Raw genomic sequence first — 20580 nt, 5'->3', positions numbered from 1 at the left:
CCACCACTGCCTTGGGCAGCCTGTTCTGACATGAAAACCCTTTCCATGAAGAAATTTTCCCTAATATGCAATCTAAATCTCCCCTGGCACAACTTGAGGCTATTTCCACCTGTTCCCTGGAGCACAGCCCGACCCCCCCACTGTCCCCTCCTGTCAGGAGCTGTGCAGAGCTACAAGGTCCCCCTGAGCCTCCTTTTCTCCAGGCTGAGCCCCTTCCCAGCTCCCTCAGCCTCTCCTGGTTCTCCAGACTCTTCCCAGCTCTGTTCCTTTCTCTGGACATGCTCCAGCCCCTCAGTGTTTCTTGTCATGAGGGGCCCAGAGCTGGACACAGGACCTGAGGTGTGGCCTCAGCAGTGCCAGCACAGGGGACAGGCACTGTCCTGGGCCTGTAGCCACAGGCTGGTACAAACCAGGTGCCTCTTGGAACCAGCTGGGCACACTGTGGGCTGAGGAAACAACACCCCATGTGATGTTCCCAGCTCCTCCCTCACATTCCTGACTGCAGGAGGTCACATCAGCAGCCACAAGGAAGGATCTGCCATTCTAAAGCAACTCCTCCTGCAGGGGAAGGGGGTGGCCAGAGAGGCCATGGGATGGGAATTCCCAGATCCATGAGCAGTGCTACAGTTCTTGCTCTTGGATATCAGAGCACAAGGGGGGAGTGCTGTAGGATTTTAACATCAACTCTCCTGGAAAGCCATGGCTGAGGTTTGATCCACCAGCCATGGAAAGGAGACAGAGGGCTCTTCCCCTGTGAAATCCCACCCAATACAGCCACAAACAGCAAGGCTACTCCAAAGCCAGGAACACCAGCAGCTTTTGGAAAACAGATCTGACTGTCCACCCTTGGCACAGCATCCTCATGCCATGCCAGAGCTGCTTTGGGAATCTGAGACACCAGGAGTGAGGCAAACAGTGCATGGAAGCAGCTCTCCATGGTGGAGGTGTCTCTGGAAGTACCTGGTGGCTTTCAGCAGTGCTGCCTCAGTTGTCAGGACAAACTGGTGGATGGTCCCATAGACAAAAGCTGCCTCCATCACAGCTCTGTGCTCTGGAAAGGGAAAGGCAAGGTGAGCTCAGCTCTGTTTCCTCCACATCTCCTGTTTCATCCTTCCCAGGTGTAAATATCAAATCCCAGGTGTAAATATCAAATCCCAGGTGTAAATATCAAATCCCAGGCTTTCAGAAACTCTTGGTACAATGAGTCTGTCTGAAAACACACTGTGAAGGGAAGTGAGCAACTGGAGCTGGATCCCATTCCTGATCCCCAGCAAACAGGTGCTGTGTGAGAATCCATTCCACTGCAAAACCAGGATTTATCATTTTTAAGACAGCAACCACTGGCTTGCTTTCCCTCTCCAAGTCCATCTCTCAAGGTTTATGCTCCCAGCAAAACTTTTCTGGTGCAACTGATCCCTTTGGAAACAAAGCAAGACACATGGAAGTAGAGATTTTGTGGCTGAGAGGCCCTTTCAGGTTTTCATTTGCAGGATTTAGAGCCAAGAAACTCAGCTCCTGCATATTCTACCAAAAAAAAAAAGGCTGGGGGAAGAGAGGAAAGAGGAAAACTGAGCATCCATACCTGCTGTCCCAGTAGCTGGTACATAGGCAAAGACCATGTTGGACTTCCCTTTCAACACATTTTCAATGTTCTCAAGATCTACCAGTGTTTCAACATATTTAACTTCATTGAAGAGTAGGGCACTGAGGAAGCAGAAAAAACCTCATTAGCAACTGGTTGAAGAGTAAATTTGTAGCCACACAACCATGATGGGAAAAGCAGGGTAAAATTCCAGCTCCCTGCTGGCAGATAAAGGATTCACAGCCAAGTGGAGGTGCCCAGGTGTGTGCTGGTGAGTTGTCTCAAGGGAAGAAGTTTAACAGGGTCAAACCATAATGAAGAGAGCAGCTTGACTGAGAGCAGCCTCTGGAATACCTTGATGCCTCAGGTTTTAGATTTTATATTTCTCAGATTCTGTGCTGCTTTAGTGTGTGGGTCTGGGCTTCATATCAGGGCATGGTGAGCTCTCTGCACAAAACAGGGAGACAAAACAATTCCTGCTCCAGCTGGGCACCAAGGACAAATGAGCCAAATCTCAGCCCAGGAGCACAAACCCCGTGGGCTGGAGAGAGAAGAACAAGCAGGGTGGGAGTGCCTGGGCTAAAGCTGGGCTGGGACAATGAACTGCAAGGTGCAAATGGAGCAGAGCTGATCCCAGGGACAGACCCCGTGCCCGGCCGTGCATTTTGGGGCCATTTTGGTTCATCTTGGGTGCAGCCCTGGCTGGGCTCTGGTGCTGCCCAAGGTGGATCCATGGAGGAGAAACTTGGAATAAATCCCTGCTTTGTTCTTTAGCTCCATCTACTCTCTGTTCTAGGTCAGCCTCCATAAGGCATCAGTTTCTGATGACCCAGATGGGACACAAGGCATCAACCTGGGGCTGGAATTTAGTGGGACTAGAAAGGAAAGGGATTTCAGAGAGTGGGATGTGGTCTGGACTTACAACAAGACGTTGGCGACGATGGAGTTCACGTCGAACAGGGCGTCGGTGGGGAACTCTCGGATCAGTCGGTTCCCTCTGCAGAGGGAAGAGAGACTCACCAAGGGAACTGAGAGAGATTCACTGCATGGACCCGTGGGAAAAGGGAGCCAAGGCAGGCACAGAAGGATAGGGAGGACGATGGAGAAATGGAAGAACACACCTGAGATGTCTTTGATTGGAGTTGGGAATCGTTCAAGCCCAGTTGAGCAGGTTCCTGCTGCACTTGGGGACATGGTGGCCTTGGCAGCACTGGGGGAAGGGTTGGACTCAATGATCCTAAAGATCTTTGGAATGGTTGGACCTGATGACGTTAAAGGTCTTGGAGTGGCTGCACTTGATGACCTTAAAGGTCTTTTCCAACCTCAATTACTCCATGATTATCAGTACAACAGTCAATGAGAACTGAGCTGATACATGGAAAAGCTTCCATGTGACAACCCCTGGAGGGACCAGGAGCTGAACCTTCCCACCCATGGCAGAAGAGTTGACCCCACCAACAAGGAGAGCACCAAAAAGTGTTTTTTCTTGGACTACACTCAAAATCTTGTGGCCTGAGTTTAGCTCTGAGTGTGGAAGGCCAGAGGAACAGCAGAACACTGATGGAGGGTTTCTCCTGTGGTTTCATTCCACAGCTCATCCCTCTGCTGCTCCAAGAACTTGGGGCAGGATGGGAGAATTCACACTGAGGGCAAAGCATCTCCTCTGCCTGTGCTGGAATTTTGGGGGTACCTTTGGCTGAACTCTGCAGGTCACTGCTGCCCTCATGGCTCCTCTGATTCCTCCACAGACATCTCTGATTGCTGACAGTATTTCCTTCAAACATTTCCTTCAAACTGGGAAGTAATCCCAGTGCAGTGCCCAGAAATGCCCCTCACCTGAACAGGAAGGCTTTCCTTAATGCATTTTCTTTTCCACAATATCTTGAGACATCCTCCTTGGGACAATTCACCTAGACAGCAAATACATGTAATTACAGATGCAGCCCCACAATGGCCACACACATCCCCTACAGCTTTCTTCCATCCAAGAGTGTAAATCCAGCCTTTCCAAACCTTCTGGGAGGGAAAATCCACCAAAGTGGAGTTTGTACTTCAGTTTTCCAGCTCAGCCTGATGATTTGGGGACCCCATGATCTGCCCAGCATATTCAAAGTGACAGATCAGTGCTTCCTTACTGAACTTGGTCTGTAGCTGGAAGAAACTAAATAAATCCAAATATAAATATATAAGCACTTCTTAGAGTCTAAATACACTTGCCTGAATTTGTAATTCCCTCACGTGAATCTGCATAAAATTTCAGCTAAAAACTCCTTTGTTTGAAGTATTTATTGCACTGAGCTGAAAAGAAGTTAACCAACCTCATCCATCATGGAACATGGACATGGAATAGGCTGCCCAGAGAGGCCGGGGATTTTCCATCCCTGGAAATGTTCCAGCCTAGGCTGGACAGGGATACCCAGGATAGTGGAAGGTGTCCCTGTCCATGGAAGGTGAGGTGGAAAGAGATGAGCTTTAAGCTGCCTGAAAGCCAAAGCTGTTCTGTGAGTCCATGATTCCATGAAAAATCTGTGCCCATTCCCTCCTTGCTCATCTCCTACTCATCCATCCCACCCAGCAGCTTCCCTGAGCCCCATTTACCTTCACCACAGAAACACCATAGTCCTGGAGGGCCTCAGCTGAGCTCTCAATGTGCTCCAAGAAGGGCTGGGCACCAGGAGAAACTGAAACACACACACACAAAAATCCTCTGCAAGTCCTCAGGGTGAAGAGCATCCTCCTGCCACACACTCCTCCTGAGATGTGGGAGATGTTCCTCAGCCCACGCCAATGTCTTTGGGAAATCACACCCAGAGGATCATGAAGAACAAAAGCAAGGTCAAGGATCTTCTCCTAATCCATGACAGCCTTTAGTTCTCCCTCATGAAAGGGATTCCTGCTTTTTCTAGCAGGTGTTATGGAAGAGGGGAGAATTCCTTAGGAAATTGGCTTTCTTCTCCACAGCACCTCCAGAAAATAATCCAGAAAGCGAATGAAGATGTTTGAAGGACTGTGCCTGAGGACACAGCCAGGAAAGAACCCATCCCAAGAGGTAAGGAGCACTTGGAACTGTGCTAACACAGCAGTTGACCAGTTCTTCAAAGGCCCTTTGAGTTTAAAAATCTCAGGAACTGCCCCTTCACTGGGGAGGGCCACAAGCTGATCAGAGGGATGGAGCAGTTCTGCTGGAGGAAAGGCTGAGAAAACAGAAAAGGCTCTGGGGTGAATTACCTGCAGCCTTCCAGTGCCTGAAGGAGCCAACAGGGAAGATGAAGAGAGACCCTAAAAGGGATGGAGGGACAGGACCCAGGGAATGGCTTCCCACTGCCAGAGGGCAGGGATGGATGGGAGATTGGGAATTGGGAGATAGAATTCCCAGAGCAGCTGTGGCTGCCTCTGGATCCCTGGAAGTGTCCAAGGCCAGGCTGGACAGGGCTTGGAGCAGCCTGGGACAGTGGAAGGTGTCCCTGCCATGGCAGGGGGGTGGGACTGGATGGGATTTAAGATCTTTCCAACTCAAACCATTCCATGATTCTGTGATTGTTCCACTCTCACCAAGCCTTGCTGAGCCCCCAGGCTGATGGAAACTCACATGAAACACGTACCAGAGGGGGTGAAAAAAGCCAAGGATGGTTTTCCAGCTTCCAAGCCACTGAAATAGTGCTGGGGGCTCTGCTCCTGCTGCAGGCTGGCACTTCCACATTGTGGGATGGAGGAGGCACAGGAGAGAAGGAAAACCAAGGAAGAAACCCATCTGTCCGTCTGGGCTGGCATGGCTGTTTGCAGCTACAGGCACAGGGGAGTCACAACTGGGAGAAAAAATAATAAAAATAAAATATAATCCATAAACACACACAAACACATGTATGAATGTTTCTCTGTTTCAGACTCTGTTCCATGACTGTAATTTCCAGCTGTGGAAATCATTATTAATATGACACAAACATCTTGAGGATATTATGAATTAGTCACTCAATCCACAGGTGACTCAGACAACTGCAAAGAGGACAGCAGAGGCCACTCTCTTCCCTCTGAGTGGCACCTTCAAGTGCACAGACCCTCAGTGCTTTCAGCTTAAGGCTGCTTTTCCTCCCTCCTTTTTATTTCTTTTGAGTCAAAGAAAAATTCCATGCACAGGCATCAAAGCAGTGACAGCATCATCCACAAACCCCCGCCCAAACTGTCTCAATTCCTGCCACAAAGCTTCGAGGATGCCAGTGGAATTTATGTGGCCCTGAAAGGTGTTTGCAAAGGGATGGGACGTGTTGTGATTGCCAAAAAACCCCATGGCCATTTCAGATTCAAACAGGAGAGCTCCTGTTTCGGTGCAAAATAAAAATGTGCAGCTTCTGGCACTTGTTTCTGGTCAGAGTGAGGAAGAATTTTGCAGGTATATTTATAAAAATTTTCTAGCTGAAGTCCTTAGCATGAGGATGTTCTGCTGGTGCTTCAGGAACACATGTTCCAAATTATTTTTTTATAGAATAACTGATTTCTCTCTTATAAATATAAGGATTTATGTAACTTAAATGGATGCTATTTTTGTATATACTGCTGGGTTTTTTCTTTACTCTGTGATCAGACGTTCTCTACAATTTAACCTTTAAAGGATTAATTAAAAAATCAGATTACCCTTGACCTAAAATATGTGTAGCAGTAAGTCAGACAAGAATTCTGTAAAAGCTTTTCTGCTTCTGGCTACTGATTTTGCCACTTCTTGGTAGCCACATGGACTTTTCCCAGAGAATACATTCATTAAGTGTGAATTTTCCTGAAGTGATTTATTTTGGTGGGAAGTGTCCATGCCCCTGGGATGGAACAAGATGATCTTTAAGGTCCCTCCCAATCAAAACCAATCTGGGATTTTGGGATTCTGCTCACTTCAGGCCATGGCAGATGATGTGAGGAGGTTAAAGGATGAGAAGCCACCTTCTTCCTACTCCATTCCTCCCCAGCCTGCTCCTCAGGGATTGCTCTCTGCTGCTGGAGCGTGGCTGCTCCCTGCTCAACAAAGGGACAAAGCTGGGACTGAATCCATGTAGAATTTACATCATGAGCTGCAGCTGCTTCCCTCAACAAACACTCCTGTGTCCATGGGCTGTCACTCCTCCAGCACCCTGGCAGAGGCTGGCAGCTCACCACGCCTGCCCTGGGATCAACCCAAGCTCCAGCACTCCAAAAACAAGCAGGGAAAGATCCTCTGCCATGCTCCAGGAGTGAGGAGCTACTGACAGGCACACTCAGCCTTCACAGGCTCCTTCTCCAGGAGCTGAGGGGTTTGGATCAGGCCTGAAGGCACAACAGAGCTGGAAATACATTAATTTTTTTTTCTTTTCATCTCAAAATCTCCAGTTGTGTCCTTTCCAGCTTTGGGCAGTGGCAGGCATTTCTGGTCCTGTGCCCTCCCATCTGTTCCCCTGGCTGACAGAGGGGACAGGGATCAGGCTGGGGGGGTGATGTTTATTAAATGACAAACTTGGCTATGGCAGGATGGAAAAATAAACACAATCCTGGCACGTGGGAACCAGCCCAGGTCAAATGGGAGAGCCCACTGTCAAGGAAGGAAGAGGAGCAGCCTCCAAGGACTCAAAGATGCCACAGGATTATATTTGGAGGAGAGGGTCAGCAGTTTTAAACATAACTCCAGCCCCCAAGGAGAGCTCACAGCCCCTGGCAGGGCCTGAAGGGGCTCCAGGAGAGCTGGAGAGGGACTTGGGACAAGGGATGGAGGGACAGGGTCCAGGGAATGGCTCCCAGTGCCAGAGGGCAGGGATGGATGGGAGACTGGGAATTCCTGGCTCTGAGGGTGGGCAGGCCCTGGCACAGGGTGCCCAGAGCAGCTGTGGCTGCCCCTGGATCCCTGGAAGTGTCCAAGGCCAGGCTGGATGGGGCTTGGAGCACCCTGGGATGGTGAAAAGTGTCCCTGCCCATGGCAGGGGTGGAATGAGATGGGATTTAAGGTCCCTTCCAACCCAAATCATTCTGGGGTCCAGTGAAAAATGTGTGCTCACCCCTTCCCTACTCTAGTCCTCTGACCTCCTCACCACTCCATCCTGCCCAGCAGCTTCCCTCTGCTCCTCATCAACCCAGACCTGAATATCCAGCTTTTAGGCCATTTCCTCTGTCACCTCTTCCCCATCAATGGGAAAATGAACCCCCTAGGGCTGCAAACAGCCAGAACCCTGCACCACTGACACTTGCAGGACTGCCAGAGATGTGTGAAAATACCAGGGAGGTGTGAACCAGCTCTGTGCCACTGCTGGGAAGCCTTAAGCTCTTGGACAAGGGGCAGCACAGCCCAGCACTGGGGGAATGCCAGGCCTGGCTCATGTTCCCACTGTCATCATCCCAAGGCAGAGCCAGACAAGGTGGTTGAGGTCACTGTAGGTGACCTGAAGTGAAACCAAACCCAGCAGAGATATCCAGCCCAAACTCTTGTGGGGGCAGAAATTGCTTGTGGCACATCAGTTTTGTCTGGGAATCCTGCAGTGGAATCCATGGGCTGGCATCACCTCTGATCCCAGCTGCTTTCCCTGACACTTTTCCTCACACAAATCTCAGCTGCCAAGATTTGTCACTGAGGAAGCTGAACTTCCTCGGGGAGAATGTAAGAAATAAATTTATAAAGAATTTTCAAAGTTTCATAGAAGGTTTATATAATATATATTTATACCCAAACCTTAAAATAAGAAATACTAGCTTAAAAATACCATAAAATAAAACAAACATTATTAAAAATAAATATCACCAAATATAGCAAACACTATTAAAAAAGAAACAAGTTTCAAAAGATAACCTTACAAATAAGACTAAATACTTTAGAAAAATAAATCTATAAAAAATGCATTGTAGTAAGACCCACGAGGGGTAATTTTAAATAATTTACTTTAAAACATTTACAACATAATGTAGCAAAAGCTAATAAGCTAAAAACCACTTATAATTAAGAAATAGCTTCCAATTATAATAACATAAATTATAACATCTGTATTATCTCATCCTTCACATATAACTAAAACTAAGATGAAAGTCTTTAAAACACCTCTCAATTACCACATCTCTAAGTCAGAAAAAACCATAATCCCACAGGAGGGTGTTGTGGGGTGGGATTTAAGAGTCACAAGACAGGCCAGAACTGCTGTCCTGCTGGAATTATGGCCTGCACAGCCAGCTGGAGCCACCTCCACCACCCAGGGGCTTCCTTGGACTCAGCAGAAACACCACCAGCCTGGACTTTAGTGCCAGTGATGTAAAATCTACACTTTGTCTTGTCCAAATATCATCACAGAATCCCAGAATGGTTTGGGTTGGAAGGGACCTTAAAAACCAAAGTTCCAAAGCCCTGCCATGGGCAGGGACAACTTCCACCATCCCAGGGTGCTCCAAGCTCCACCCAGCCTGGCCTTGGGCACTGCCAAGGATCCAGGGGCAGCCCCAGCTGCTCTGGGAGTCCTGTGCCAGGGCCTCCTCAGAAATACACCACCCTTGTTAGTTTTATCCCATTTCATCCTTTCCCAGCCTGCAGAGGCCTCAGCTGGTGAGTTTTAACTCCCTAGGTAGATGTTCCTAAACCAGGAGCATTTAGGATGCTCCTAAATGGAGTCACTTCAAGCTCTCCTGTGCTGATTGACTCAAATCAGGGCTCTCTTTGCAGCAGGACATTCACCCCACACCCTGCTGGCACAGATTTTTGGCAGGATTCTCACCTGCCTTCCATGCCCTTCTGGCAGCACTTAACCAGGGAGCTGCTCTCCCAAATTTCCTGGCAGGGAAGGCACAAACCAGACCCCAAACCCACGTGGGGCTGACTCAATCCCTTAGCTCCAGCAGGATGGACAGGCTGAAGTTCTCTCTCCAGCTCACCTGGATGTCCCAGCACAAATATCCCTCCTGCTGCTGCTCCAAGATGCAAGGCAGAGAGGAACACTGACAGCTCTTCCTGCATTTTTGTCCATGCAAACAAGTTTCCTTTAGGTGATCCAGAAAAATGACAGAATCCTTAAGGTTGGAAAAGCCCTCCAAGATCATTGAGTCCAACCTTCCCCAAGGGGAAATAGCTTCCCACTGCCAGAGGGGAGGGTTGGATGGAATATTGGGAAGGAATTCTTGGTTTGGGAGGGTGGGGAGGCCCTGGCATAGGGGACAGCTGTGGCTGCCCCTGGATTCCTGGAAGTGTCCAAGGCCAGGCTGAATGGGGCTTGGAGCATCCTGGGATGGTGGAAGGTCACTCATCCATGGCAGGGGTGGAACTGGATGAGTTTTAAGGTCCCTTCCAACCCAACCCACGATTCCTTGCCTGGAATTATATTGACTTTTAATATTTTTCACTACCCACGTCCTTTTCTTGCTCCAAACTTTTCCTACACAGCCAACAAGTTCATCACAACCCCATGATAATTATCACAGGTTCATCATCATCACACAATTAGCTGGCACAGAGCTCAACCCAAATCCTTTCAAATTTTCCAAAGAAAAGTTCTTGGACACAACTGTTTTGAGTAGAGTGGTAGAGCTGCAATTCCCCAGCATCTGGAGTTGGAATCACAGCGAGATGCTTCTCCAGAGCTTTGGGATGAGCCTGCAATTATGGGACTGAAATAACCACCGGCCCTTTGCACTCATTGCATCTCCCTACCTCCTACAGGGGCAGCTGTGGGAGCATCTTGAAGCATAGGGATCCTTTTCTGGGAACATCCAAGTACTTCCCAGCCTGTTGCCCAGTGTGCTTTGCCTGGATTTTTGCTGGATTTTTTCCTGGATTTTTGAGGCTCCCATGCTGCCTTTTATCCTGCCTCTTCCAGAAGAGTTTCACTTTCATTTTCATTTCCAGGTCCAACTTCCCTAGGTCTTACTTGCTATTCCTGCAGGAGGGACCAGTGCAGCCTTTCCCTCTGCCCACACCAGGAGAGGAGGGCTTTGATTCCTGTGCACAGCAGACAGCCTGCAGCATGGAATCACACAGGCTGGAGAAAACCTCTGAGAGTCCAACCATTCCCCCAGCACTGCCAAGCCCACCACTAACCCACGTCCCCGGGTGGTTTGTGAACACTTCCAAGGACGTGAATCCACCACTTCCCTGACAACATCGCCACATGCTGGAATCACCATCCGCAGGAATCTCCACCTGCTGAATTCCACCCCTTCCCTGCTGGAACCAGCATCACCCACTGCTGCTGCTGCCTCATTCAGGCCGTCCTTGAGAACCAGCCCCTCGAAATCCCTGGAAAGCAGCCGGCACTGGACGCACATCACCGAGCAAGCTCCGGGCGGCTCGGGCTGTCACCTACCTGGTGTCCCGAGCGTTCAGGCCGATGTCCTCAGCCCTGCTCCGCGCTGCACCGTGGCGTCCCTCGGCCCCGGCTGGAAAAGCCGGGATGGGCTCAAACCAGGGCGGGCGGGTCCGTGCCAGCCGGGGGAAGCGATCCCTGAGCCCAGAGAGGCCTCTTGGTATCCAGGGGCTCCACGGGAGCCGGGAGCTGTTCGCAGCCGATCTGTGCCTGCATCCACAGGGATGGCCGCCTGCACGGGAGGAACAGACGGTCCGTGAGCGACACCCGGACATCCTCAGCCTGTAACGGGGATGTTCCCGGTCCCTGAGCGACACCCGGACATCCTCAGCCTGTAACGGGGATGTTCCCGGTCCCTGAGCGACACCAGGACATCCTCAGCCTGTAACGGGGATATTCCCGGTCCCTGAGCGACATCCGGACATCCTCAGCCTGTAACGGGGATGTTCCCGGTCCCTGAGTGACATCCGGACATCCTCAGCCTGTAACGGGGATTTTCCCGGTCCTGTAAGCGACACCCGGACACCACCACGGAGCCTGAAGCGGGGATGCTCCCGCAGCCCGACTCTGCCTGCGGGGGCGCCCAGATCCCCCCGGCTCCTCCGTGAGGCTCCTCCGTGAGGCTCCTCCGTGAGGCTCCTCCGTGAGGCTCCTCCGTGAGGCTCCTCCGTGAGGCTCCTCCGTGAGGCCCCTCAGCGCTCCCCTCACGGCTCCGCTCAACCCTTCGCCGCCCTCTCTCATCTTTCTCATCCCTTTTTCCTCTCTCATCCCTTTCTCCTCTCTCCCCTCTCCCCGTCCCTCTCACCCCTCACCGGCTCTCAGGGAAGGAGGGAAGGAGGGATGGCGGGCGGGCGACGCCGCCAACCCAACAAGCAAAGCGGCGGCGCGGCGGGGGCGTCGCGCGGATGATTGACAGGCGGCGCCGGCCAGTGGGCGCGGCGGGTGGGCGCGGTGAGGGGCGTGGCCGGCGGGCGGCCAATGGGGAGCGCGCGCCGCCGCCCCTCAAATCAGCGGGCTCAGCCGGCTGTCCCCGGCACGGAGTTGTTTGGCGGCGGGCGGGCGGGCGGTGCAGCCGGGCGGGCGGGAGGGAGGAGGAGGAGAAGGAGAAGAAGAAGGGGAAAAGGGGGGGGTTTCCCCTTTGTTGCATGGGGGTGTCCAGCCGGGGCTGAGGGAAGGCAGGGAGGGGGTCGGTGCCTCCCGCTGCCCCATGGCCCTCGCTGAGGGGGCGGCCGTGCCCTACGCCGTGGAGCTGGGGCTCACCGTGCTCCACACGGCGCTTTACGCCGCGCTCTTCCTCTTCGCCTACCTGCAGCTCTGGCTGCTGCTCTACTACCGCGAGCGGCGGCTGAGTTACCACACGCTCTGCCTCTTCCTCTGCCTGCTCTGGGCAGCCCTCAGGACCACCCTGTTCTCCTTCTACCTGCAGAATTCCCTGCAGGCCCTCCGCCTCCAGCAGCCCTTCGCCCACTGGCTCCTGTACTGCCTGCCCGGCTGCCTCCTCTTCTCCAGCCTCTGCCTCCTCAACCTCTATTTCGCCGAGGTAAGTTTTGCCTTCTGGGCGAAACCCCTCCAAAATTCTCTTTCCCAAACCTCCACCCTGCGGGACACCGGGGCTGGAAGCTCCTCTTCAGCCGCCTCTCCGAAGTTGGAGCCGGGGCTTTGGGGTGGGATGGGGATGTGAGCGGCCAGGTGAGGGTGGGGGGCGATGCTGGGGGGCTGATCCTTCGGGACAGCCTGAGGGGATGCGGGGCTGTGCCCTCAATCCCGGCTGGGAAGGAGGCACGGGGGTTGTGCCCTGAATCCAGCCCTCGGTCCAGACTTTGGGACAGCCTGGGGGGATGCAGGGGTTGTGCCCTGAATCCAAGCTCGAGGGAGGGAGGCACAGGGTTTGTGCCCTGAATGCAGGTTTGGGGAGAAGCACAGGGATTGTGCCCTGAATCCACGCTTGGGGGGGCGGGGTGGGATTTGGGAGGGATGGTGTGAGCTAAAAGTGTGCCCAGAATCCCAGCATCAGGGCTTTGGGGTGCAGGGCTGTACCCTGACTGCAGACCCCGCATGAGGGGGACAGCCACATGTCCTGAATTTGGGATTTGGGGGTGCAGGGAGATGCCCTGCTCCCAGGTGGGCTTTTCCTCTTTGCAACCCAGACCCACCGTGGGGTATTTGTGTGGGGGGGGGGAGGGGGGGCGTCACTTGAGGGACTGTTTTGCATCTTTTTTGGGTTTTTTTAATTGATTCCCCTTCTGCAAAGGGGACCAGAAAGTGGCAGCAGCAGGGGCTGCTCTGGCCTGGAGTGATGCCAACCATTACGTCACCAGCCAGAGCCTCTTCTGCTATTGTTGCTGCGCTCCCTCCTTCCCTCCATCGCTCCGCTGCGAACCGGGCTTGTTGTTCCGCAGCTTGTCAGACAAAAAAACCCCGAGATCCCTCACACAACAGCTCGGGGCAGCCGAGGGGGGCCCCTTCCCAGCGCCAGCATCGCTGCTGGGACAGCGCGGAGCCTCTTGTTATTGTCACCGAGCTGTGTCCCTGCTTTTCTGGGTTTCCCATCACTCGTGTGGTGATTTTTAGCCTCCTTTCCTTAGTCCTTCCACTTGCCTTTATCTCCTAAAGCCCTGGCTCTCCCCTCCCCATCCTCCTCCTGAATATTTTGTTTCTGCTCCAGTTTCTCTGGAGCAGCCCTTTGCTCGCCTGCCTCCCGGTTCGCTGCCTATTTATGAAACAAGTCACCACTTTTTCCTTCCAGCTTTGTTGTTGTTGTTGGGATTCTTTGCTCTGCAGCTCTCAGCTGTTCCCCAGCCTCACAAAGGAATGGCTAGCACACAAAAATCTCTCCGATGTGTCACCCACGGGAGTTATGATTTCATTTTCCCCAGGACACCAACATTCACATGACACTTGGAGCACTGGGGTTGTTCTGCTGTTCTGGTCCTTTTCCCCCTTCTCTTCCCCCCCTAGTAAACACCTGGAGGCTTTGGGGGTGAGCTGCCTGTTGCAAAAGATGTTGTTGATGGAGTGGCAGTGGAATAACAAATGGTGCATAGAGTGCACAAATCCATCTTGTCTGCTTAAGGGAGCCTGACCTCTCAGTTGCTCCAGCCAGGAGGGGTTGGTGTCCCTTGAAAGACAGGGATTCTGTGCTCTGCTCCACAGGGTGGCTGGATTTCTGTTTTCCTCTAGGTCACTGGATTTGACAGCAGATTTGCCTCTCTGCAGGCTTGTTTAAAGGTCTTCTTAAAGTAAATCCAAATAGATTCCCAGGCTTCTCCTCCTCCCACAATATCTGTTTTTCAGTGAACTCTGCGTGTATCCCACTTCTTTCTCCTTGAAGACCTAGAGCCAAGGGAAATCCTGTCTGAGGAAATAAGAGCTCTGAATCTGGAGTGGGGAAGGATAAAGTGACTTATAAAAATGGGTCTGCTTGCTCAGCTCCAGGGAGGGCCTGACACTTCCCTGGAACAACCAGGAGAGGTGTCCAGCACTCCGTGGGGTTTTTGGGAGATCTCAGTGGTGAAGCTCCAGAAGTTTGGAGAAAAAAAATAAGGGAAGCCTGGAATTTTTCTGGCTCCCATGATCTAGAGGTGACTGGTGTGTTCAGTGGTGTCACTCCAGCAGAATGTGCCCATCTATTCCCAGTTCTTAAGAGCCACTTGGCAGCAGCCTGTGGAAGGACACTGAGCTTCTGCTGCCCTGGGAGTGGCATCCTGAGCTGAGATGTCCTCAGATAAAAGCAGGGGCTGCTGCTGTGCTGAGGGCCTGGCTCATTGTCCCTGTACACAGAGCCTCCTTTGTGGAGATGCTGGAGAAATGGCATCTGGGCTAGAAAATGGCCTGTGCTGATATTTGAGCTGCTCTTGCTTGATTTACAGAGCTCCTCAGGCAGCATAGAGACTGAGGATGGAAAGGTGGTGGGGAAGAAGCTCCAGGAAACAGATACCTGTGGAGAACTGGCATTACTTAACACTCCAGGCTGTTTTGGGGCTGAAATTCAAATTTGCTAAACTGCCTGGTGTTCCTCCTTTCTGTGGAGACAGGTTGTCCTCTTCCTGTCCCATCCTGGCCCCTGAGATTCCTGAGGGAATGCAGAGACCTGACAGTATCAGTGTGGGATGTGTATTTATTTTTCATAGAGTCCCAGAAATATTTTGGATTGGAAGGGACCTTAAAGCTCATCCAGGGACACTTCCACTATCCCAGGGTGCTCCAATCCCCATCCAGCCTGGCCTTGGGCACTTCCAGGGATCCAGGGCAGCCACAGCTTCTCTGGGCACCCTGTGCCAGGGCCTCCCACCCTCCCAGCCAGGAGTTCCTTCCCATGTCCCATCCATCCCTGCCCTCTGGCAGTGGGAAGCCATTCCCTGTGTCCTTTCATTCCATGCTTTTGTCCTCTCTAGCTCTCTTGTAGGCTCCCTTGGGTACCTTTTCCACCAGGAACATCCCTGTAGCTTGGGAGCATGTCTTCCTTTCTACTTCAGCTTGTACCAGAAGGAATCCTTTCCTTGCAATCTGGAGTTCAGAGTCCATCAGGTCAGAATTTCTTAGATTCACTCCCAATCTTGCCTCAAGAGCTCTGATGTCCAACCTAGGATGTTCCTTTGCCTCTGGAATATCTCCTGTGCTGCTTGAACAATGGCACCTTCCTCAAGAGTCTGCAACTTCTGCTTTTCCCCAAGTCTTTGTCAGGAGCATGGTCCATGGAAATGGAAATACATGGAAGGAGCTCAAGGTATTTGGCCTGGAGAAAAGGATGCTCAGGAGGGACCTTGTGGCTCTGCACAATTCCCTGACAGGAGCGGACAGCCAGGGGGCTTGAGCTCTGTTCCCAAGGGGACAAGAGGAAACGGCCTCAAGCTGTGCCAGGGGAGGTTTAAATGGGATATTTGGGAAAATTTCTCCATGGAAATGGTTGTCAGGCATTGGAAGGAGCTGCCAGGGAGGTCTGGAGTTCCCATCCCTGGAGGTGGTACTCAGTGCTCTGGGCTTGTGACAAGGTGGGAATCAGCCACAGCTTGGACCTGATGGCCTTGGAGGTCTTCACCAACCCAAATGATTCTGTGAAATGCAGCCACAACAACTTTGATCTGAAAGACCTTTTGAGCCCTTGGCACCCCTGGTTGTCCTGGGAGTCAGCAGGGATGAGTAAGGAATGCTGGCCTGGTGGGGCTGATGGTGTGGCCAGAGCCCTTCACCTGCCTGGGTTGCTCTAAGTGCTCCCTGTGAGGAGATGACATCAGCCCCTTTCATCCCTTCCTGCTCTAATTGCACTGCAGACAGGCATGGAGAGAGCAGCCAGCCTGGGAGATGTTTGTCTGTACTGTCCTGGATCTTCCTGCCTTCTCAGATGGAAAACTGGGAAAACCTCCATCCTTCATTTGCCTCTTTCACCTTCTCTCTGTGCAGCAGACACCTGGCAGTGCCCTGTGCCTCAGAGGGACAACTGGTGAGGGATCTCTGAAACTCCAAACTGCTCCATCCCATAGCTGATGGTTCCCATGTTTCCCAGATGAACAGGTGGCCCTGCTGGGGACCAGCTATTCTGGGAAAAGAGGGAACATGCAGAATTGCAGCCCCTGTTCAGGATGGCATGGGATGATCTCAACACTAATATGAGGATAGTGAGAGATCCTCATGGACTGTTCCAGCTTTTCCTCTGTGGATTGAAGCTGGGCTTTGCACACTTGGTACAAGGAGTGACCCCAAAATAGTCTGTGCTGTGCTCCCATTATCTTGTGTGGTGAGGAGAGGGATCTGTCTGGAGATGCTCCTGCAGCTGAGCTGTGTTGGGGCAGGGCATGGTTGTGTCTTGTGTCTGCAGAGCCCAAATTCATGTTGTATTTATGAAGCAAAAAAAAGGATTTGATTCCAGTGGACAACAACAAGTTCCTGGATCTTTCAGATCTGCAGAAAAGTAGCTTGGTTTTGGTCCAGCCTAAGTGCTTCACTATAAGGTTTAAGGTTAAGATCCTGCCTTGTGCAGGCACTGGGAGTGGTCCTTGGGTTCATCTGTGGGATCTGGCACGTGTCACTTTTCTTCCCTTAGCAGCTGGGACACCTCCAGTGTATCTTCTAAGGGTGAGTGTCTCTTGAACACACCCAAGGGGCTCTCTGGGCTGTGATGTGAGCAAGGAAATCACTTTTATGGAATAAACCCACCCAAAAGCCTGCAGCATCAGGGAGGGCTTTGGGGTCTGTAGCTCCTTTCAGCCTCACCTTCTGGCTGATGTGGAGTGCTCGAGGGATCCATGGCTCTGGAAAGGTACCTGAGTGTTCCAAACTGCTGTGAAAGACTTGTTCAGAGTAAATGTTGCCTCTCCTGCTGCTCTGTGCTGCTGAGGCCTCTGTTCTCTCTTTTCATGCTTGATTTCTGGAGCTGGGCTCAGCTCAGATTTGAAGGAACTGTTCAGTTTGCAGGGATTGCTGCTCACAGCTTTGCCTGATGCACCTGCTGAAGCACAGGGGTCTGTTTTTCCTGTGTTTCTGAAGAACAGGATTGCTCCTGAGCACTCTGTGCTGGATTTTTCACAGCAGAACCCTCTGCCTGAGCTGTCCTTGGGCTCTGGGAGCAGCAGAGCCTCATGCAGGAGGCTCAGCTCATCTCAAGGATAAGAACCCAGAGACACCCTGTGCACTCTGCTGGTGGCACCTCCTGACCCAGTCCCTGGGAAGGAAAAGTAACCTTCAGATAACTTATCAGCCTTGAGAACCAAAACCACCAAAGCAGAGGTGGCTGTTCCTTTCCTGAAGTTATTCCTACAACTATCCAGGGGCTAATAAAAGTGTAAGGCTGGAGCTGTGGTCTCCCTCTGCTTTCCATGGCAGCGTGCCAAGCGTGAGGCTCAAATTGCTGTTGCACTCTTAACCCTGACTCAGCTTTGTGTGCCTTCATCCCTGGGGCTGCAGGGGAGGGTTTGGGAAGAGTGTCCTGCCCAAAACAGCATCTTCCTGTGAGCCAGGGGCACTTCCCTGCTCAGCTGAGGGGCTGTTCTGAGCTGAGAACATGACATTCCCAGCTGGAATACAAGCCAGGGACTCTGCAGGGCTGTTCAGAGGCTGAGGTTACAGCAGGAGTGCAGATTGCTCACTGGATTTCCATGCTGCTGGAATGGGTGCTGAACCAGGAGTTTCCCAGCTGGATGTCTTGACCACTGCCTGTTTTGACAGGACAAGAGGAAACATCCTCAAGATGTGCCAGGGAATATTTAGATCCTAACTGGATGTTAGGAAAAAATTCTTCACTGAAAGGGTGGTGAGGTGTTGGAACAGGCTGTTCAGTGCAGTGGTGGAGTCCCCAGCCCTGGAAGTGTTCAAAAAACTCGTGGATGTGGCACTTCAGGGCATGGTTTAGTGGTGAATGTGGTGCTCCTGGATTAATGGTTGGACTTGATGACCTTGGAGGGCTTTTCCAGCCTCAGTGATTCAGTGATTCCATGACACTCCCAAAGTGCCTGAATGTCACCCACAGCAAACAAGGGAGGATTCAGGGATATTTCTGTTTTGGAGTCACCACTGGCCCTTCCCAAGGCTCAGTTTCTTGTAGCTGAGATGAGTTTTAGGGCTCGGAGTGGATTGTGCCACACTCCTGTACTTCTGTGTGCCAGGACAAGGGGACAGAGAAGTTTCCTGAGGCTGGATACCTCCCTCTGCTGAAGAACCATGTCTCATTCCTCACTAAGTTAAACTCATCCTCTCTCAGCCTTGGGAAGAGGAGCCAGGCAGTGGAAGTGGCTCTTGGAAGAGAATCACTGAAGCTGTCCAATGTCCTTTGAAATGCTTGGAAGCCCTGCAGTGGCTCAGACAGCCCTCAGATCCTGAAATGGCTCTGGAAATCCCCTTGGCAGCAGCCTGATTCCTGAAGCTCATGTGCCATTTCTACCTCAGTGCTGACTTGGAAGCAGGAGCCAAGGAATCCCACCAGGATAAAAGCTGCCTGAGGATGCCTGGGAGGAGATGAGTGATCCTTCACTGCTGACTGGGAAGGTTCCTTGTGGGAGAAGGGAAACTGAACCTCCACAGCTGTGCAGTGATCCCACAAGTGCAGGTGGGATCACTCTGGATGTGTCTGTGCCTCTTCCCAAGTTCCTTGAAAGTGTCCAATCAGGACATGAGCTTTGCCTGTGCCTGAATGGGACCCCAGCTCTGGGATCCTTCCTGGTGGGGTCGGGATCTGGAGCTGGACACAACCATAATCCAGTTCCTGAGCAGTGTGAGTACTGGTTCCCTGTGCCTTTGCAGCAGGAATTCACATCTGAGCTGTGACTTGGGAGTATCTGCACCTTCCTAAACTGTCCCTGCTCCTCTCACATGGAAATCCAGCATGGTTGAGGTCCTAAAATAGCCCAAAACATTGGGAAAAGGAGATGTATTTTTGAAGGACTTTGAAGTGCTAAACTCCCTTCTTTTCTTGAAGTCTTCAAGGTGTGGTGTTAAAGTGCTTGTCACATATGGGGTGTTAACTATGTTTATGGTTGTTGGGAACCTGTATTTGGGCTGGGCTTGTACAAGGAGAAAGTACCATTCTTTTGGGTCCAGAGCAAGAGTTGGTGCTGATAAATAATCCAGATTCCTTGGAGATGTCCAGCTGGATTCTGATTTCCCTGTTTATCTCTTGACAAAGTTGAAAGGAAACCTAAAGTAACCCTGTGCAAATCTTTCCTCCAGGTCATATTCAAAGTGAAATGTGCAGCTGAATTCAACAAGTACAAGTAAGTGCTGCTGTCCTGACCTTCCCTTCAAAGCTGGTCCCAGGGGAACTGGCTGGGAAGGGGGGTTGAGGCCCCACAAGCTGAACAGAGCACTAATTCCATACCTGTGCTCTGAGAAAGGGGCAGAGTTGCACCTTGGAGCAGGACTGGGAGCTTCAGGGGTGCCAGAGGAGCTCAAGCACTCCAGTTTCCCTGGGTGGACTCTTAGGGTCTCTCTGAGCTGTCCCAGCCCAGGAAAGATCTGCAGAACAAGGCTATAGTGATGGGTGAACCCCAGGTTTGTGCAGCCCAGGTGCTTCCCAGGGAAACCCAGGGTGGAAAATGCAAGCTCCAGTGGCTCTCAAGAAAGGAGTTGCAGTGGTTGTGATGACTCATGGCTTATTGACTGGAGTTAATGCAGAGCTGGAGCAACACTTAAAATCTGCAAGATAAGAACCTGACTGTCAGAAGATGAGTCTTGTAACTCATGACTGCTTACGCTGCTCATGTGTTATGAGAGCAGCTCCAACAAATCCTCTGCAGCCTTGGGCTGCCAATACAACCCCTGAAATTTGCTGGAATGCCTGAGCTTCCCAGCAAGCAGAGCCCTGGGAGGCTCTGCTGAGACAGGAGGGAGGTGCAGATGAACCTGGGCTTGTGTCACTGACCGTTTTTCCCCCTCACCGTGTCTCCAGGGTCCTGTTGTACCTGGGCTCCATCCTCACCAGCCTCCTGTTCCTGGTTGTGAATTTAACCTGTGCAATGCTGATCCACGGCGAGGTCCCGGAGAAGCAGCTCAGGTGGACAGTCCTGGCCCGGGCTCTGGTCAACGACAGCCTCTTCATCCTCTGTGCCATCTCCCTGGCCTGCTGCATGTGCAAACTGGGAAAGATGTCTTCAGCCAACGTCTACCTCGAGTCCAAGGTGGGTAAATGCCTTGGGAATTCCCTCTGGGACTGCTCAGCTGCATCTGGGTGTGCTCACTCAGGGCAGCGCTGGCCTGCTGGCACCTGAGCTGCTTTTGCTCAAATTC

The 20580-nt window shown here is 51.9% G+C and overlaps 2 protein-coding genes across 4 annotated transcripts in view; one reads left to right on the top strand and one right to left on the bottom strand.

Annotated features, from left to right (window-relative positions):
* TXNDC16 (thioredoxin domain containing 16) overlaps window positions 1-11797 on the bottom strand; it is a 39268-nt gene extending 27471 nt beyond the window's left edge. Inside the window, exons 1-8 of one of the 2 annotated variants that reach the window (XM_059850651.1) lie at window positions 11679-11797; window positions 10867-11098; window positions 5185-5388; window positions 4181-4263; window positions 3419-3492; window positions 2505-2579; window positions 1583-1704; window positions 961-1051 (exon numbers count right to left, since the gene is read on the bottom strand). In XM_059850651.1, coding sequence (XP_059706634.1) covers window positions 961-1051; window positions 1583-1704; window positions 2505-2579; window positions 3419-3492; window positions 4181-4263; window positions 5185-5353 — 614 coding nt within the window. In that variant the 5' untranslated portion in view covers window positions 5354-5388; window positions 10867-11098; window positions 11679-11797. Of the gene's footprint in view, window positions 1-960; window positions 1052-1582; window positions 1705-2504; window positions 2580-3418; window positions 3493-4180; window positions 4264-5184; window positions 5389-10866; window positions 11099-11671 lie in introns of both variants that reach the window. The other variant, XM_059850650.1, reaches the window with a different exon arrangement.
* A 181-nt stretch (window positions 11798-11978) lies between these two features.
* The window catches only part of GPR137C (G protein-coupled receptor 137C), a 37536-nt gene continuing 28934 nt past the window's right edge, over window positions 11979-20580 (top strand). The window contains exons 1-3 of one of the 2 annotated variants that reach the window (XM_059850649.1): window positions 11979-12406; window positions 19525-19568; window positions 20243-20471. In XM_059850649.1, the coding sequence (XP_059706632.1) occupies window positions 12074-12406; window positions 19525-19568; window positions 20243-20471 (606 nt within the window). In that variant the 5' untranslated portion in view covers window positions 11979-12073. The remainder of the gene's footprint in view (window positions 12407-19524; window positions 19569-20242; window positions 20472-20580) is intronic. The other variant, XM_059850648.1, reaches the window with a different exon arrangement.

The sequence above is a fragment of the Haemorhous mexicanus genome, chromosome 6, assembly GCF_027477595.1.
Source record: "Haemorhous mexicanus isolate bHaeMex1 chromosome 6, bHaeMex1.pri, whole genome shotgun sequence".
Classification (NCBI taxonomy): Eukaryota; Metazoa; Chordata; class Aves; order Passeriformes; family Fringillidae; genus Haemorhous; species Haemorhous mexicanus.
The sequence above is the reverse complement of the archived record's forward strand: the minus strand, read 5'-3'. Positions and strand labels throughout refer to the sequence as shown.